This window comes from Euleptes europaea, chromosome 4 (genome assembly GCF_029931775.1).
Source record: "Euleptes europaea isolate rEulEur1 chromosome 4, rEulEur1.hap1, whole genome shotgun sequence".
In the NCBI taxonomy this organism is placed as follows: Eukaryota; Metazoa; Chordata; class Lepidosauria; order Squamata; family Sphaerodactylidae; genus Euleptes; species Euleptes europaea.
In genome coordinates this window covers 87,362,173-87,382,143 of record NC_079315.1, presented here as the reverse complement: position 1 = coordinate 87,382,143, position 19,971 = coordinate 87,362,173, and the positions used below count along the sequence as shown (strand labels likewise).

General features: G+C 43.7%; 1 protein-coding gene across 1 annotated transcript; it reads left to right on the top strand.

Annotated features, from left to right (window-relative positions):
* Positions 1 to 6,582: 6,582 nt before the first annotated feature.
* LOC130476102 (survival of motor neuron protein-like) lies at positions 6,583 to 19,363 on the top strand. Its single transcript, XM_056847965.1, has 9 exons — positions 6,583 to 6,645; positions 8,002 to 8,073; positions 10,031 to 10,156; positions 10,827 to 11,027; positions 11,915 to 12,061; positions 12,754 to 12,825; positions 15,896 to 16,006; positions 18,244 to 18,305; positions 19,271 to 19,363. The coding sequence occupies exons 1-8, from the start codon at positions 6,592 to 6,594 to the stop codon at positions 18,298 to 18,300; spliced, it is 840 nt and encodes a 279-aa protein (XP_056703943.1). The 5' UTR covers positions 6,583 to 6,591; the 3' UTR covers positions 18,301 to 18,305; positions 19,271 to 19,363.
* Positions 19,364 to 19,971: the final 608 nt, after the last annotated feature.

Genomic DNA, 19,971 nt, shown 5'->3' with positions numbered 1-19,971 from the left:
GTATTGTGTACTTTGGAATGGGTGCTCAAGACAGATGTAATGGGCTCTAGTTGTTGCTGACACTTTTACACTATCCAAAGTTTTTGGGTCAGCACAGCCAAACTGAACACCTTATTTTGGGCAGCCTAAGTACTCCTAATTTTTCAGTTACCACTGAACAAAGTTCCCTAAATATATTGTGTGAAAACTTCAATTAAAATCTAATATGAATAAAAATCTAAACTTTTATCTTTTGACTAAAGCTGGTTGATCATAGGAATGGCAGCCAGGGCATAGGTTCCTTGAACCTCTCACACATTGTGTTAAGTCCAAGTAGAACTACATGTGAGGCAGAAGAAAGTCAGCTGACTAAAAATTAAACAGTTATTCTTTGTACCCTGCTGTTTATCCCAAACAATAGTTATGTGAAGTCTGTTTGCAGACTGGGGACTGAGGTGGGTCAAGATAAACTTTCTGGGTCCTGAAGTTCAAAGTCTTGTTTGTTACAGGATACCAAGTTGATGAGTTCTGAGTGTGGAGCAAGCACTGAAACTGTAGGATCCTTCAGGCATGAGCATTCAAAGCAAAATACTTTGAACTATTCTGTGGAAAGGAATGAAGTTTAAAGGCTAATAGAGTTATAATGCAGAATTTGTTCAGTTACAGTAATTAAAGTTAGATATAAACATTGTCATTCCATAGGTTAATTTGGCTACTTGGTACATAGGTGAATTTCACTTGGGCAGTACTGCCTATTATTGCTAAAATACAGTCATAAGCTCTTGGATAATCTCATCATCCTGAATTCTAGTGTAGTAGATTAATTTTCTCTCCACAATTTATATTTCTTTGAAGTCCTAACTCTTTGGAAGGGAAGGTGATTATCCGACCTCTTGATGGTTTTCATAGTTCTTTTCTTGGGAGGGGGGGAGTTGTGCTTATATGTTAAAGCAGATAAGTAACTACACATGCACCTATGCGATATCCTACATTCAAAGAAGAACAAGAGTTGGTTTTTATATGTCACCTTTCTCTACCACTTAAGGGAGACTCAAACCGGTTTACAGTCACCTTCCTTTTCCCTCCCCACAACAGGCACCATGTGAGGTAGGTGGGGCTGAGAGCTCTAACAGTGCTGTAAATTGCCCAACGTCACCCAGCTGGCTTCATGTGTAGTAGTGGGGAAACAAATCCAGTTCACCAGATTAGCCTCCACTGCTGGGTGGGGATGTATCAGTATAAGGAACTTGGGACATGCAGCCATCAGGCAGTTCAGGGTATCTGCAGCTTCTATCCCTTATTTTGGTCTCTCAAATAGTTATTTGCTCTTCCAAGATAGCCTCTTAATGATATCCCTTAACTTGCTGACTGAGTAGTGAAGGCTTAGAGCCAACTGCTTGGGCTTGTGAATCTGAATACCCCTTCCACTCAAGAAAGAGGCTGCCTGCAGTGCATACATGGGTCTTGGGCAGCAGTGGTGGTGAAGATAGTGGTCTGTTCTCTGCTGAGGGAAGGCAGTGCTTCTCTTCATCCCTGTCCATGTTTGCCTTCTGTATCCCACCTGTCTAGTCTATAGATTGAGATGAAGCTGCTGTTTGTTTGTTTTCTGATGTAGGAAGACAGATTGTCAACCTTGTGTATCATTCCGGTATGTTTCCCTTGTCTTAGGGACATGCAGGCAACATGTTTTTCAATTTAGTGTTAGTCACAGAAAACACCTGTGGTTCAGCAGAGAGGTGTTGTCACTAGTATACAATTCCCTTAATTAGTTTGTATGGAAAGAACCTTTCCAAAATCAACCCTCTATAGTTCTTCATGTTCCAAGCATAAGTAGCACATGCTGAAGGTGGCTTCTGGGTAGTTGTTTCTAAATATCTAATGTATGTTCAGTGTCCTGAAAATACCACAAAACTGTTGAAAATAACCAGGAGCTTGCCTCAAGTGTAAATAAAGGGAGTCAAGGTAAGTTTGCAGCATGCCACAGTGAAATACAACAGGCATGCTCAAATACACTATAATGAATTCAGCCCTATGTGACGCAATAAGCCAAAACCTTGAAGGTACCCGAAGGACCAGTAATCTTATGCAATCTTGCAGGTAAGCTCTACTGTGACCTACTTCTGAATAAGCAGTCATAGAGTTTGATTATAAAACAAGTAATGTGTAGAGTAACACAGTGACGGACAGGTTAGTGACCAGTGGGATCTCATGGAATGTTGGGAAGAAACAGTTGGAAAACGGAGTCAAGAGGGCAGTTGGGAGATTAGAGGAAAAAGGATGTCTGATTAGGTGAAGCCTAAGCTAGAGCTAGCTGACTAAAAAGTCAATTTGTAACACAAGATCCAAGATACTGCAATAGGTCAGGGGTGGGGAATCTTTTTTCCGCCAAGGGCCATTTGGATATTTATAACATTCGCCAAGGGCCATACAAAATTATCAACTTAAAAATTAGCCAACCAAGCCCCAAGCAGGCAGCTGCCCCAGATGCTCCCCTGGCACAGGTAAACAGGCAGGCATCCAACCAGTGGCACACTTGCCCACCTGGTGGCCAAGGATGGTCTGCTGCACCAGCTGGGCATAGCCGTCCAGCCACACACACGAGTCGCTCCTGCTCCGCATGGTCGGGGTTGGATTCTACAGCCAGCTCCTGCTACCTCCGCCTGCAGGGGTGAAATGAGGACACACTGGCTAAGAACTCACACACACACACACACCCTGCATTTTGGCCCTGCCCCCTTTAACACACACCCTCCATTGTCACCACTTCCGCCCCCAGCCCTCTTGTACAGAGGGAATACCTTTCTCCACAGCTTGGGTGGGAAAGGGTTAACACGGTTTCTTGGGCAGTCCTAGCAGCTCCATAGCTAAGGACTCTTCTGCAAGGGGGAAAGAAGGTTCCTTTTCTCGGCAAAACAAACTGACATCCGCCTTGAATAGAGGCTATTCCTGACCGCGGGAGGGGGCGGATCACCAGTCTTAGATCCTTCTGAGCTAGAGGTCTGCCAGGACCCACAAAGGGCCAGACCAAATGATTTGGCGGGCCTTAAACAGCCCCCAGGCCTGAGGCTCCCCACCTCTGCAATAGGGAAACAGTTCAAAAGTTCTATTGGAAATGAAAAGTTGTGACATTGACCTTACGATCTTCGATGTTATGTATACCATAAATAAAAGTTAACTTCTCATTTTGTTTAACCCTGTGGGCTTTATGTCTCAGGAAAAGAAACACAAGTTAATATCTTGGTCTATGTATATGTATTAATAAGATGTGAGTAAATGGTGGCACCATGTGAATGGAACTGAGCTTCAACCCCAATAACTGAGTGAGGGCGTCATTAAAAGGGGCTGGGCTACCCTGTCTGTGGATATCTCTGTGAGAGAGGGCCTGAGGTGTGAAATGGTCATGGTTCTCTAGAGATTTTAAAAGGGAAGAGTGGCAAATGTGACATCCTGACCTACATGTACCCTGAACCTGAGGCAGAGATGTGGTAGGGTGGTAGGCACTCTGTGTGAGTGGAGAAAGGGCATCACACACATTTATCATCCCAAAAGTAATGTCAAGTAATTCATATTTCCCTGAGCAGTGAGGAGTCCAAGGGTAGCTTTGAATGAGAGGCAAAGCTGGAGACTTGTGGTAGGTTTGTAATATACTTGTGTACAGTTGTAAACAAATAAGGTCCCCAAAAGAAGCTGCATAATTGGTAATTTTGCAGCAGTTTATCAAAGAACATCACCCCAAGGATTAGGACAGAACAGCTGCAACTCCAAGCTCATTTTCAAACTTGCTATGATCACCCCCTTTGTTTCTCCCATTAACTTAAAAGATTTGTCTTTTCTAATTGGGCAACACTAATGATCTTTTGTTAAGATTGTCACAGGCCCCCTCATGAAGGAAGGGCAGAGATGGAGGGCCTGACCTTTCCAGCCTTCCTGAAGCCCATTTTCCTATTGCTTGCCCCTTAAACAATAACCCACATACACTGGGAAGTTGGCCCTACCTGTCACTTTGAGAGCTGTGTCAGTGTCTGACAGATCTACTTTAGCCTATCTTGTCACACCTCATTCAGTTAAATATGAATCTGGCTTGAGAGCTGACTCATAACCCAATACAGTGATCTGGGAACAATACAGATGCTCTTAAACAAGAAGTTTTACTTGGGGGAAACAAAATAAGCTGGATGCAATTACTTGCAGGGGAGAAAAACTTGAGGGAAGTTTTCCACATATAGGAGAATGAAAAACATAAAATCAATTTGAATAAACTGGTTCCCTAGTTACTCAGCCATGTGGGCCTGACCTCGGCCTGTCCAGCAAGAAGGGCTCCTCTTCCTTGCTTGTTCCTGGGAAAGGCAAGTGTAACTCCTCCTTCAGGGCTTTAACCTTTTTTTTTCTGTGATCACACACACCACCTTACAGGATGTGTTCTTTTTGATTCTAGCTGTTAAACCAATCAGTTGATCACTCTTGGAGGAGAAACACTAAGGCTTTATTTACTGGCCTGCTAGAGTGGCTGTCCAAAGGGACTGCATGTTTTGGGGGCTTAATTAACGGTATCATGGGGACCAGGTTGGCACTCACAAAAAAGATGCTAGCAACTCATCTGTTGCCAGTTATTGGCTCAGAATATTAAGGCAGCCAAGTTCCTAACTAGTGGATTCTTCCTCCGAACAGCTATTAAGAAGCTCCCTTGAAAGTAATCAGGAATTGTGTCTGGTCTTTTTTTCTCCCCCCGCCCCCCAATCTATTGTTTTCACTGGGCCTCAAGGCAGATGAGGGTAAAACCTTTTAATCAGTAAACTGATTACAAGATATAATGTCTATCAATGGATTATAAAATATAAGACAACAAGACTGTGTAGCAACTTTAGGATTACAGGCAGAGATTAGAGCATATAGTGAATATGAGAAGACTGCAATCATGAGAAATGTGTAGATGAATAAGGAGCCTCATTACCTATGTTTAACTGTAAAGCATCCCACTATTTTTTATGGTACTATTCCTTGGTTAATGCTTTTACTCTGTCCCATTTGTAACTGGTATGTAATGTAAAATAGTTCACCTGATTCATATTGTGTATTCAATTAGGTATAGTTTAATTTAGATTTGGACTGTAATGAATGGGTCCCCCCTCTACGTTGCCTCCCCCAGTCAAAATTCCGTTTTAAAAGGCCCCGCGAAAGAGAATCATGTGGTATCGGAAAGGCTAACACAATGCTTGTGGCAACGCCACTTACAAATCGTATGCACACCTACACAAGCAATAGCCATGTCTCATTGCAACACAATTAAGGGAGAGGCCTTGGCTCAGTGGTAGAGCATCTGCTTGGCATGCAGAAGGTCCCAGGTTCAACCCTGGCATCTCCAGTTAAAGGAACTAAGCAGATAGGTGATGTGAAAGACCTCCGCCTGAGACCCTGGAGAGCTGCTGCCCGTCTGAGTAGACAATACTGACTTTGATGGAGAGGGTCTGATTCAGTATAAGGCAGCTTCACGTGTTCAATTTTTTGGGGGGCTTCCTAGAGATACCTAGTTGGCCACTGTGTGAGCAGAGTGCTGGACTTGATAGGCCTTGGTCTGACCCAGTATGGCTTTCCTTATGTTCAAGGCTAAAATAAATAAACACTGAGTAAAAGATAAAATCAAAAGTCGATTTCATCATTAAGCTAACAACATACAATAAGTTTAGATGAGTTGTGGTCACAAACTATAAATAGAGAATTTTATAAATAAGGGTGAGAAAGGGGAATGTGTTGTGCTCAGTCAGGGCGGAACGGTGAATATGAAGAAATAAGCTGCAACATAGGAATCCTGTTATCTTATACTGTATATAGATAGAAAAGGGCAAGAGTCCAGTAGCACCTTAAAGACGAACAAAAATATATTTTTGTTATATTTTTGTTAGTCTTTTAAGGTGCTACTGGACTCTTGCCCATTTCTACTACTGCAGACAGACTAACACGGCTACCCACTGCGTTTATAGATATATTGTATTTTAAATCATGAAGATTGCCGTTTTTTTCTGCTTCAGTTGCTGTTATTGTTATTCTCCAATAATTTTTTTAAATAAATGAATGAATAAGTCGATGCCATCGGAACGGAGGTGTCACCCGTTCTCAACTGCTCACGCAAAGCCAAAAAGGAGCATCTGAAGAGGATGCCCGACTTGACGCGCTTTGCGCCGAGATGCTCTTATGTGTGCGTCTGTGTAAAGAGCCCTCAAGCCGCAGCCGACCCCTTTTTGGGGTTTTCATGGCAAGAGACTAACAGAGGTGGTTTTGCCAGTGCCTTCCTCTGCACAGCAGCCCTAGACTTCCTTGGTGGTCTCCCATCCAAAGACTAATCAGGGCCGGCCCTGCTTAGCTTCCGGGATCGGTCTCTTGCGGGGCAGCCAAAAAGGAAGCGCCGTGGTAAAGCGGCCAGGAAAAAGCTGAGGCCTCCCTGCCGGTAGGGGTCGCTGATGCGCTTGCTCGAGCGGCGCCGACGAGGCAGCCGCGCTGGGAGACGCCTCCGCCCAGCTCGCTCCTCCCCGCCAGTCCTTAGCTGATGACGTAGCCATGGCGGCGGCCTGTTGAGCGGGCGCTTTCTTGCTCGGTCGACGGGATCCGGGAGATCTCATGGCTGCTCGAAGCGAGGACGAGGCGACGCTGTTCCGCCGAGGGGCCGGGCAGGTACTGGTGAGCCCCGGCGGGGCTTCCCTCTCCCCTTGCGAGGATCGCTCTGGCGGGTCCTTTCGTGGGCGGCCGGGCTCATCTACCGCGTGTTGCTGCTCGTGGATCGGAGGTGGCAGGAAATCGTGTGTGTGTTGTGTGTGTTAAGTGCCGTCAAGTCGCTTCCGACTCATGGCGACCCTATGAATGAAAGTCCTCCAAAATGTCCTATCTTTGACAGCCTTGCTCAGGTCTTGCAAACTGAAGGCCGTGGCTTCCTTTATTGAGTCCGTCCATCTCTTGTTGGGTCTTCCTCTTTTCCTGCTGCCCTCAACTTTTCCAAGCATGACTAAGGAAATCGTGTGTGTGTGTGTGTGTGTGTGTGTGTGTAAAGTGCCTTCAAGTCGCAGCCGACTCCTTTATGGGGTTTTCAAGGCAAGAGACTAGCAGAGGCGGTTTGCCAGCGCCTTCCTCTGCACAGCAACCCTGGTATTCCTTGGTGGTCTCCCATCCAAATACTAACCAGGGCTGACCCTGCTTAGCTTCTGAGATCTGGCGAGATCAGGCTAGCCTGGGCCATCCAGGTCAGGGCAAGGAAATCTTGGAATCAGGAAATTAGTGGGGTGGCGTTACATGACATATTGTATTTTAGCAAGCTGTTGATGTATTTGAAGACGTGAAGAAGGTCGCCAACCTCCAGGTAAGGGCCTGGGGTTCTCCAGGAGTTGCAGCCGATCCCCAGGCTGCAGAGATGACTTCTCCCTAGAGCAGTGGTTCCCAAACACCGCCTCCTTGGTCCCACAAACTCAACCCCAGCGCCCCCCTTGTCCTAGCCTATAAAAAGCATTGTTCAGAATAGGGGTTTGCACGACACACTAAAGAAGATACGAACAATAAAATTTCAAAACAGCAACAATTAATTGCATATCAACAAAACTGATGAACTTGATCCGGTGGTACTAGCTCTTCAAAGTATGGGGAAAAAATTCTGATAGTTTCCACCAAATGTGCTAGCATGGTGCCATAGCTTGATCTATTGTAAATTAGTGAACAACACAGTTGAAGGGGCCCACCTCTAGTGTCCCCCTGCTGCCCCCTCGCCTCTTAGTGCCCCCCTAGGTATTCCCACTGCCCCCAGGGGGTGGTACCGCCCACTTTGTGAACTACTGCCCTAGAGGAAACACCTAGAGGAAATAGCAGAGGGTGGGCTGTTCAGCATATTTCCAATGTGCTTACTCCACTCCCCAAACCCTGACCTCTCCAAGCTCTGTCCCTTCCCGAACAGGAGTTGGCAACTCTAGGCTTTACTTCTCAATGCTTTTATAAGCATCTTAAAAGTGGGATAAGCCTCTCTATGTTGTTCTCTTTCCTTTGCAGAGCGATGATTCTGATATATGGGATGATACAGCCCTCATAAAAGCGTACGATAAAGCAGTGGCATCTTTCAAGGTAAAGCACACCCTGAGGGGTTCTCAGTGCAAAATGTGGCCTGCAGAGGTTTAAGCTTCCATGGAAGCTGCTCTTTCGAATGTTTCCAGAAGCAGCAGTTGTCAAGGAAAGAAGGCTGGACAGGGCTGAGACATCAGTTGAACAACAGGCAAAAAAGTTCCTCGTAGATGCAGTATGTCCTAGGGCCATTTCCACAAAGTTTATTTGCCCCAGTTTTGATGCGGTTGGGAAGTGTTTTTCTCCTGCTTCTCCACAGCATCAAGGTGCATTCATTAATCTCCTGGATTGCCCCTGGCTTTTCTTCAGTCTTTCCCAAACCTGTTTTTGGTGCAAAGTTTTGGGAATGATCGCAGCAAAGCTTGGATAGTTACATGTGTGGGAAAGTTCAGATTTTCCTGGTCCCGCCTTTATGGCAGCTGCTTTCCCTCCCCCTCTTCTTGCAGCAGCCATCCGCCCTGCCCACCACCAAGGGCAATTTTGTTTTAATCAGCAGTTGATTATTGTTATGTCAATATGTGTATCAGATTCTCTGAATTCCCAGGTTTAACTCTTTTTTTACAAAGTAAGTTTCTGTCTCATTTTGTTGTGGAGATATGTGGGAAAGCATCTCTGTTCAACCAAGGGGGGCGGGGCGGTTACATAAAAGTTGGGAATACAAAGAACCTGGTAAATAGATTGTGATATCACTGTAATGACATTCAATTGAACTTCTTCTTTTTTGCTGGCAGAAGAGTGAGGGTGACATCATTTGATTTTTTCCCCATTGTTACGCCAGTCCCTTAGTCAACATGGTTCTTTTTCCATGTTTCTCCTGCAAGTTTCAGGGCTTCAGGGAAAATGAGAATGTGAAAAAGACTGCTGGCCATAGGTAGGATACCACCATTCTGTTTAATCTGACAGTCTGTGATGTGGCATACAGATTGCTCATGATTGGAGAATCCCCTTCTAGTGCCTCATCACTGAGTAAAATACAATTCAGACAATATTACCAGCATTTTTCTTGTGATTAAACTATATTGCTTATGGTTAATTCAGTCTTCTATTGCCAACTTAGTTTTAAACAAAATATTCTATAATTGACAAAGTTCAGTTATGGGGCCATTTATGCAGGGCCAATTTTGATGCTCGCTGAAAGCTCTTTTTAAAAATGTGACCTTTAAAATGCCTATTCACAGAGAAATTCCACACACACCCCACTCGCCTGCTCCTTCCTTCTTTTGTTTGCATAGCCATTAGCAGGCGACTTGGCTGTGATTTTGCATGCTTCGTTGAGAGGATTTTTCAAGGCGGGGGCAGAGCAAACTGAAAAGGTCGTGTTAAAGGGGCTCTTAAGAAATGTGAAGCAGGTATGCTCCGGCTTCGCAGTCACTTCCTGAATGACGGTTTAGCATGAAAAACAAAAAAAATATGTGGGGCACTTCAGCCTGGAATGCACTGCTAATTACCGAACGGCCATGGGAGTCGTCTTGTCATTTAGTTCTGATTCTGGGCAGCTTGTGGTGTTTTTTCTTGTGTGCATTCTTAAATAGAGGGCAGCAGCCAAAAGACATGCAGATTTGTCAGTTAGTAATCATCAAGGTTCATTTGTCAGTCTCATTTAGCTGGTGGGGAGGGCTGCTAAACCTGTGCTAGAGAATTGTGTGCTAAAATCTGAACAAGTTGGTAAGAGCTGCTGCTTGCCTTTGCAGCCTTGAACGAGATACTAGAACAGCAATTTTAAAAGTAGTGTTGCTCTAGTCTGTTTCAAAAGACTGGGCAGCAAAAATGCAAGCAGTCTAGCTAGTGTGAACCTCAAAGGCCTGGGCTAACCTGGGTCAATACCTTCCAAGTAGTAATTAGAATATGAATCACTCTTCCCATCATGTGTTCTTGGGTATGGCTGGACTTGTGCTGAGCAGTTGCTCTGACATGGAGTTCAAGGAACAAATAACTCAATTTTTTTTTCTTTCTCTAACAGAATGCTTTGAAAAATGGTGACTGTTCAGAGCCTTTGGATAAAACTGAGCAAAATGCTGGAACAAAAAGAAAAAATAACAAAAAGAACAAGAGTAGGAAGAAAAGTAATGCTGCATCACAGAAACAGGTCACTGCGCGGGGGGGGTGCTTTTGACAAAATTCAAAAAACTCTTAGGATGTTTCTTTTTTTCCTGTTTCATATGAAATAGACCCTATTAATCGAAACTGGAGTTCCCAAATATAAGCATGAGGATACGAACGTGACTCTTCAGCTATCTTCAGTTTCCAGTTATGCTGCACCTGAAATTTTACAGGAACAGGATAGCCTGATATTTGAGAAGCCCTGTGATATGTTGCTGTCTTGATAATATGTTTGTTTCCCTGGTATTGTTCCATTTTTCAGTTTTTGAAATGGGAATGATCCTTTTTGTAATCAGAATAGAAGCTGCTGGAGAGAGAACCACTTTTGATTCAGTGTTTTCAGGTGGTGCACTTGAAGAAAGGTCTCAAACCAGGGTGACAACTATTACAGTTTTAAACTGATTTGAAAGTTTAAAAAGTGGCAGGTCACTTAGTAGCATGACATTAAACAGAGCTCTTTAAAACTAGCATATATTTGACTAAAGGAAGCAAACTTTTTATGTTAACTGTTCAGTGAAGGTATAAAAGTATACTTTACAAACTGTCTGCTTGAAGTAAAGGTCTTTTTTCCACAAAAGAAATTTTGCTAATGTAGGAGGCCAATGCAGAAACCAGTTTTGGAACGTTACGTGTGTAACTTTTTTCTTTCAATGCAGTGGAGAGTTAATGATGCGTGCAGTGCAGTTTGGTCTGAAGATGGTAATGTGTACCAAGCGACTATTACCTCAATTAACTGGAAGAAAGGGACGTGTGTAGTGGTTTATACTGGATATGGAAATAGGGAAGAGCACCGGCTGTCTGATCTGCTGCCACCAATAGATGCTGAGGGAACAAATGAGGAAAGAAGTGCCGGGGAGGTGAGAGCCAATATAAAATTCCCATTTTACTGAAATGGGAGAAATGTCTTATTTTAACAGTTTTTGCAGGGTTTACGATATGTACCCACATGGCAGTTGTGTTCGTCCAACCAGGGTTTGCTCTCTGTTCCCTTGTGCATGCAAGTTAAATCAGCCTTGGCCTGTACACAGGCTTTTTTGGTGGCAGCACTTACATTGTGGCATGGCCTTCTTGGTGGTGGTGGTAATGATATTGGGGCGGGGGGTGAATCTACAAATCACGCAAGGCTGAGTAATTGAGGCCGGCCTTTAAATAAGGATTAGATGGTTGCTGGGGGCAGCAGTAGTTGGCTGGCCAACTATCTGTTTGGTTTCAAATTATTGCTTTTATATTTTGTGTATGTATCATTATAACATGCTTTGAGTCCCTGATAGAGAAAAGGCAGATTAAAAATTACATTAAACAGCCATTAAAGGTTTTCCTTCCTGCAGGTAAAATGATGGATATAGTCCATCGAGGAAGCCTCTATCCAAAAGGAGCACTTTATTTGTACTCTGGAAGGCTTCCACTGAGGGTGCCCTCCATGCCTCTGGAAGTCCATTCCATAGGATCAATGCCACATCAGAAAAGGCATGAGACCTTGCCACAGAAGAATACACCTGGCAAAGGGAGGGCATTGCCAGAATAGTTTGTTATGAGGGTGTAACTAGGCACACAGGTCCATATAGGGAAAGGCAGTCCTTTCAACGCTACTTGCTGTCCTTGGGTAGTTGCATTTAAAAGCTGTGTTATGTGACATCCCAAGATCCGAAAGCAGGAAGGCCAGAGTGTATTTATTATTTGGACCTTGTAAATGTAGCTTGAAAATGTCTTATGACGAATTTCTAATTGAAATTATATCTTCTAGAATGCAAACGAGACTCAGTATTCAACCGATGAAAGCGACCTGTCCTTCCAGTCACCTGGAAGTAAACATAATCGTACAAAATCAGCACAATGGAATTCTCACTTCTCTCTGCCACCACTGCCACCTCCACCACCGGGACTGGGAAGGGTAAGAGAAAGTCATCTAGTTACTGTATGGCAGCATTCAACTGTTTTAGTGGAGTAGTGCCTACTTTTAAAAGGCTTAATCGTAATTGGCCTTGTACTACCAGACTAAGGGCTACAGCTTTAAGAATAATAATTTCTACCAAGGTAAAGAGAGGAGCCCCGTGGCTCAGAGTGGTAAGCTGCAGTACTGCAGTCCAAGCTCTGCTCACGATCTGAGTTTGATCCTGACGGAAGTCGGTTTCAGGTAGCCGGCTCAAGGTTGACTCAGCATTCCATCCTTCCGAGGTCGGTAAAATGAGGACCCAGCTTGCTGGGGGTAAAGGGAAGATGGCTGGGGAAGGCACTGGCAAACTACCCCGTAAACAAAGTCTGCCTTGGAAACGTCGGGATGTGACGTCACCCCATGGGTCAGGAATGACCCGGTGTTTGCACAGGGGACCCTTACCTTAACGAAATGAGAGCCTTGTTCTGTTCTGTGTGTCCTTCACATAAGATTAATGTATTTTGGAAAGCTAATCACAGAACTTGGTGCCTTTTGAGCATGAATATTCATTAAGGTCCAGAAATGTTATGAAATGTTTAAAACCTGTGACATAATTCATTGTTGGGAATGCATTGTGTTAGTTTGCTTGCTTAGTTTCATAATCATGGATATAATCTTCTTTTTTTGCATGTTAAACAACATGAATGTAGTCTGGGTCAAAGTTCAGTGGACCTCCATCTTTCTTATCAGGCTGGCCTCCTCCATTTCCATCAGGACCACCGGTGAGTAATAGGGAAAACGTGTGACAGTAAAAAGGCATGCTCTTAGACCCTGTTCTTTCAAAGAGTAGATAAGGGTTTGGATCAAATGGAGGATTTCCAAAGATGGATGGGGGGTGGTTATTGCTGATTTTCCCCTCATCTCACTACAGACTTCCACCTGCCACTTGTACTCCTCCGGCATGCTATCATTTGGGGCTATAGTAGATGGATTTTCCTTCTTGGGATCCAAGCCAACATGTCTAACCTATTTCTGATCTGCACTACTTCAGACTGCAAGAAGGCATTTACATAACTGAATGTTCTTGCATACAAAAATTCACTATCATAGAAAACTGGCAAGGTGTGGGTAAAGGATCTAGTCTAGCTTATCACAGACATGCTTGTTTCTACATATAGGAGGAACATTAGATAAATTCAGTCAGCTACATGCAGCCTAGAAAAGGGATGCTCAAACAACTACTGGTTTGAGTCATCTTGGCAATCAGGCAGCTGATTGATTGACAGGCTGTTCAGCTATTTGCATCTTCAAGTCACGTTTATTAATACGGTCAACTGACCAATCACGTGCCAACACATCAAAATTTCCAGACAAAATAGTTTTGCACCGCAGAATCACAGACTGCCTGTACATATAATGGTGTAAGGTCAATAAAAGCAACCCCTGGTTAAAATTATCACATTAAAATTGATAAAATTGTAAAATATTCTAATAATCATTCTCTAATAAAGCTCTGCGTATTTTAATAGCAACAGTGCAGAACTTGGCAGTTTGGAGCATAAGCTGAGGGTCTTCTCCTAATAGGAGCTTCTTTGCCAAAAGCTCAACTGGGTCTGGATAGCGGCAAGTAACCTGTTCCTGCAAACAGATGCAAACAAGCTATTTGCATCTTGTTTGCATCTGTTTGTAGGAACAGGTTACTTGCAGCTATCTGGACCCACCTGCCAGTTGATGAGGGATCAACTAGGAGAAAGCTTCTGAACTCCTGCTGGGGAAATCAACTGTGTTGATTGCAGGGATCAGCTGAAAATCAGGTTCTTCTGTCCCAGTTGGGATAGTTTGCTCTATCTCAACAAGGTTGTGGGGGGATTTCTCTTCTCCCCGCTCCAGTTTGTTAGTTTGGGCTGCAGAGAACAGGAGGAGATTCTTCCTATTCTCTGGAACCCTTTTTGTCCGTTTTGGGTTTTGGGGGGAAAGGCAATCAATCCTTTAATCATTCCCTAAAACTGATGTATGGGCTGCAGAGAATAGGAGTGATCTGCTTCCACTCTTTGCAGTCCATGAGGAAAACCTACTCATCACCAGCCAAAATCACTTCTGCTGCAGGGTACAGGAGTGGTCTGCTCCTTTTCTTGGCAACCCAAGCTGACACTTTGGGGCAGAGGGGGAAAGAAGCCAGTCATTCCTGCTCTCTCCACCCCCAAGTTTCTCCTTGTGTTCCACCCTTGCTGCAATAGAGAAGCTTAGGTGGTGGGGGTGGAGAACAAATGGACCAACTCAGCTGATATCACCTGAGAGTCAGCTTTTGAACTCCAACTCCAGATTTCTCACTAGGTCCCTGCAAAGTGGAGACTGAGCAAGAAGTTTCAGTTTCTGCTTGGAAGCCATTTGGGTTGTTCACCACAGTCGGACCCGGTGTTATTGGTGCCCAGTCTCATCCTAGTTGTATGGATGACTTTTAGTTTTGGAGACCTGATGGAGTGGACAGAGGTGCTTTGGAGTGTGTGGCCCACCGTCTCTGGTCTTGCCCCTCATGGCGAATAGTATCATGCCAGGCTGGGTTGGTTGACTGGGTCCAGATAATAAAGTGCCTTTCTGTGGGAAGATGTACTTCCAACCACTTTGGAAGAGGTGGTTGTGAGACCCTTTCTAAAGAAAGCATCCTTGGAGCCACGTGACCTAAACTATTATCACCCAGTGGCTAATATTCCATTCCTGAGCGAGGTGTTCAAGTGGGTGGTGGCTATACAGCTTTAGGCAGTTTGGAGGAGACAGATTATTTCATTCAGTCCAGATTCAGACCTGGTTTTTGGATGATAATGGCCTTGGTTACCCTGACTGACCTGTGACAGGGAGTGAACCCCTGCTGGTTATCCTGGACCTCCTAGTGGCTTTCAGTACCTTGACTATGATATCCTTCTGGAGAGGCTAGCTGTATTAGAAGGGGGGGGGGTTGCTGTGCTTCAGTGGTTCCACTCTTTATTTGACCAGCCAGTTACCAAAGGTGATGCTGAGGAATTGCTGTTCAGCCCTGTGTCATTGGTGCTGTGAGATCCTACAGAGTTCCATCTTGTTCCACATGCTATGTAATATCTACATGAAACTGCTGGGAGTGGTGGAATAGGAATTTGGAGTGAGTTGTCACCAGTATGCAGATAACACCCCAGCTCTGTTTCTCCTTAACAGCTAAGCCAGGTGGTGATTGGATCACCTGTGTTTGGGACAGCTGAGAAAATGTATATTCAGCAGTTGCATATGCTCACCATGAAATGTGCAGCATCCCTAGTCTGGCATAGTTGAGGCACAAGTTTATTATTTTACTTGCTATTTGGCAAGAACTGGATGTTCATACTGCTGATTGTATTTGCTTACTCTGGGCTCTTCCGCTTTGTAAATTTGTTGAGACTGCACTGAAGTGTCTCTCTGTGCTTTGGTCAAATTGAAGTCTTGATCTTTTTCTTTACCTTCCTTCCCATGTTCTTTTGTCTAAGATTTCAGCAAGCTCTAGTAATAGCTTTTGAGTTAGAGTGAATCTGATAACATGATGCAAGCAGACTGCCAATAAATATTAGCCCCCTAATTCAGTTAACTTGGAATTAGAAGCTGCTTAAATGATTGCTTGTAATGAACCATGATGTAAGATTCTAGAACTGCAATCACCGTAGGACCTGAGCGTTTAGCTCTTAAAACATGTTTTGAAAATATGGGTGCTAATTTTAGATGACTAAAATAATACTCTACTAGCTTGCAGATTATAAACCTGGGAAAAAAGCATGCATTTTAGAGTTTTTCTGCTTTTTGAATCGTTCTAAAGAGAAAGTAACCAGCTCAGCTTAAACTCTCATTTCCCAGTTGATTCCACCACCACCACCTATGAGCCCAGACTCTTCTGAAGATGACGAAGCATTAGGAAGTATGTTAATAGCCTGGTATATGAGTGGTTATCACACTGGCTACTATCTGGTAAGAGAGAAGTCTTCTTTTTTTCTTCCTGAAATGCTGCTTACCTATTCAACCACTTCCTTTATTAACACAACTTGAATAGAATAGCCTTTTGTGTGACTCATTATCTTAACCTAATAAAAAGCAAGTTTTAAATCAGATCATTATGGGTGGCTGTCACCCATCAGCTTGGGGACCCAGACAACCCATGGATGACCGTAATGTGTAGTTTGACCTTAAAGCCCCAGATCCAAGAGAACCACAGTTGGTCCAGATCCATCCCATCATATGTGTCTGCATTATTTCCTGCAACAAAAACAAGAGTCTTACATGAGAGGAAATGCTGCACATGGAGAATTAATTCAGTGTGGTGTTGATATTTGTCTTGGTTTCTGCTATAGACAAAAGAGTTCATGGAAGTGGAAATGCTGTCCAAATGTTTCTGCCATTTTCTTATTAATTTAAGATTAAAGCAAAAATTGAGAGTCAGATCAACATTGCCCTAGCTAACCAAAACTAAACACTAACTCACTATCTATGACCTACTTTTTAAAAATCACCCAAGTTCTTTGTTTACAGACCTATTGCACGAACAGAGAACCTGGAAGAAACTGACCATGTGCTGCTCTCTTCCAGTGTCTTTGGTTATAGGAGTAATGAGTGGTGTTTCACTATTGAGATGTAATGTTGTGAACATCTTATAAAAGGTAAAGGTCCCCTGTGCAAGCACCGGGTCATTCCTGACCCATGGGGTGACGTCACATCCCGACGTTTCCAAGGCAGACTTTGTTTGTGAGGTGGTTTGCCAGTGCCTTCCCCAGTCATCTTCCCTTTACCCCCAGCAAGCTGAGTACACATTTCACCGACCTTGGAAGGATGGAAGGCTGAGTCAACCTTGAGCCGGCTACCTGAAACTGACTTCCGTCAGGATCAAACTCAGGTCGTGAGCAGAGCTTTTGACTGCAGTACTGCAGCTTAACTTAGATGACCAGAAATCCATCTTATGATGTTGTGTCCTCCTGACTGTCACCCGGATAGCTGCTAAATATTCAGACAGGTCCCACACTTGGTTGCCGGAGGAGGGCAATGGAAAAGACATCTACACTTGATTTCCCACTTCAGAAACATTTCCCCCTCCCTCCTCCCATCATGACATCTCTGCTGTGCATGACCAAGAGAACCTTTGCAGCCTGCTCCCTGCTTCTGTAGTCTGCTGTTAGCTCTGCGCGCAACCCCAAAAGTGCTGCATGCACCACCCACATAATCCTGGGGATACATTTTATTGATCTGGACTTTTTGGGAGGGAACATTTGCATTAGCAAAAGTTTAAAATAATGAACCTCTTTTAAAAATGGATCTTAGTCTTCAGGTGTCCTGGGCTTTTCCCTGCACATCCCCCTCCTCAACCCGTGCTACTTTGTGCACAGAAAAGTGGAGAAGGGAGAGGCAGTTGCTCTCCTGGAACAGCAAAAGTTACTTCATTTATATCTCAGCTTTCCTCATTGCCCAAGAAAGCTGTATACAAACACATCATGGAGGTGGCTTTTCTGGAGCTGTCCTTCAGTGTCACAAATTGTTATACTTTCACTGCTGGAGTAGTTCTACCAAAAGGCATAGGGGTTCAGAAGTGGTGAGTGGGAGGTCATGTTTAAATCCTCTTAAAAAACACGTAGCCATCCTGGATCCACTGTTCTTTTACAACAGGGAGCCCCAGATGATTAATCTGGTAACCGAAGACCTTCTCATCGCTTTAAGAAAGTATACATCATAGGTCTCAGTGTTCTGCTCATGAGTGCCATGGTACCCCCCCCCCCGACACCTTTCCTGGTGCCCCTCAAGTGTTTTTAGAAAATGGGTAGGGCCAGGCACTTGCCAAGCAGGGCTTCTGATTGGCCAATGGAGATATGAGTGGTTGTGCATATTAAAATAATGTTTTAGCAGCATACCATAGTGTTGGGTTTTAGCAGCATACCATAGCATTGGTTTTATTCTCCTCTTTCCCAGTGGATTTTTAAAAATAACCCTTCTTCTTCCCTGCACTTGGATTTCCTCTGTGGTTGTCTGCACTTCCTGTGGCATCTATTTTGTGGTTCTGCCCACCACTCTGCCTCACAATTCCAAAGGTGCCCACAGGCTCAAAAAGGTCAAGGACCCAGACATAGATAATCAGATTTTATTGTCACCCCGTTAATAACATATTGGTCTGTAATACAAATTGGTCTTCAGTTACAAACAATTCTGTATCCTGTATTGCACAGGGTTTAAAACAGAGCCGAATGGAAGCTACATCAGGGAGACATCCCCATTCTAAGTAGCTGTTGTAAGTATTTATTCATTTTGTTTTAGTAGAGAGCAGGCTGTACCAGCTGTATCATGGAGACACAGCACAAGTTGGTGCCGAGTTGTTTTCTGTTGCCCCAGAAGGTCGGACCAGAACCAACGGGTTGAAATTAAATCAAAAGAGTTGCCGTCTGGTCATTAGGAAGAATTTTCTAACAGTTAGAGCGGTTCCTCAGTGGAACAGGCTTCCTCGGGAGGTGGTAAGCTCTCCTTCCCTGGAGGTTTTTAAGAAGAGGTTAGATGGCCATCTGTCAGCACTGCTGATTCTGTGACCTTAGGCAGATGATGAGAGGGAAGGCATCTTGGCCATCTTCTGGGCATGTAGAAGGGGTCACTGGGGGTGTGGAGTGGGGAGGTAGTTGTGAATTTCCAGCATTTTGCAGGGGGTTGGACTAAATGACCCTGGTGGTCCCTTCCAACTCTATAATTCTAAGTGTTGGGCTATTGACATAGATTTTCTTGTGGATGCAAGGGTAGGGGTGGGAAGAACCATCCTGCATTATGCTTTCTTGGCAGTCCATGGGAAGTGTGGCTGTGAAAACAGTGAGGAGTTGACTTATTGCTGCTTTGTGGGTTTAGGGCTGTAGATGAGTTTTTGTAAACAAAAGCAAGTCACTATTCTCTCTGTCACGAGCAATAACAATGTGAATGAATTTTCATCCATAAAATCAGTTCAACAGATTCACTAGCTATTCCTTCAAAGATAATAAAGTAACATAAATAAATAAGTTCAGGAGGCTGAAAGAGGGTTAAAAAAGTAACATACAATTGCCTATTGCTAAATACACCTCATTTTTGAGCATGCATGTGGAATAGAACGGGGTGGCTATTGACATAATTTTCACCTATTTCTGATACTAATAAGTAATCTTAGACAGAACTTGACTGGCATTCGTACTTTTAAAATGATTTAACTTACCTGTGTGCTCTTCTTTTAAACACCAGGTGTAAAAAATCTCTCCCATGGAGAAGGATGTCCCACGTGTATATTCTTCAACAAAGATGAAGTGTTCGCTGATATGAAGATCACTGACTGTATAAACCCTCAGAGGCATCACTTTACATACCGCACAAATTATACTTTGCTCACAAGATTGCTAGCTTAACCCTGCTTTTGTTATCCATTGTCCCATTCATGAGTGCCTGTGCTGGACTAATTAATCTTCCTGTGCATCTGATTATCCAGTCCTCTATGATGACAAAATGATGTCTAAGCTTGGCAGTGACAACAGGCGTAAAGAAACTAATTGTAGAGAATGTAAGCATTTGCTGCTGGTTTCAAGACTACATAGAAAGAATAACCTTTTTTCTTCACCGTTTTTAAGATCTTGGTTAGAATTGATCCGTGTGTGTGTACAGTAAAATATTTTGACAGGTTCACATCGCTGCTTATGTACTTAACTTTCTAGAAGTGACACCAGTCAGTGATTTTTATAGATGCTTGTGGTTGGTTACCCAGTGGTCTAGACAATGGGGCTAGAACAATTCTGTTCAAGTGAACCTATTGCTTATCAGTGATGTCACTGAACTTGTTTAAAATACTCAATAAACTTTTTTTTTCAAATTTTCTTTACAATGTTATTAGTTTGTAAAACATTTGTTTCTTTGACAGTTTAGATGATATTTACATCTTAGCAGAGAGAATG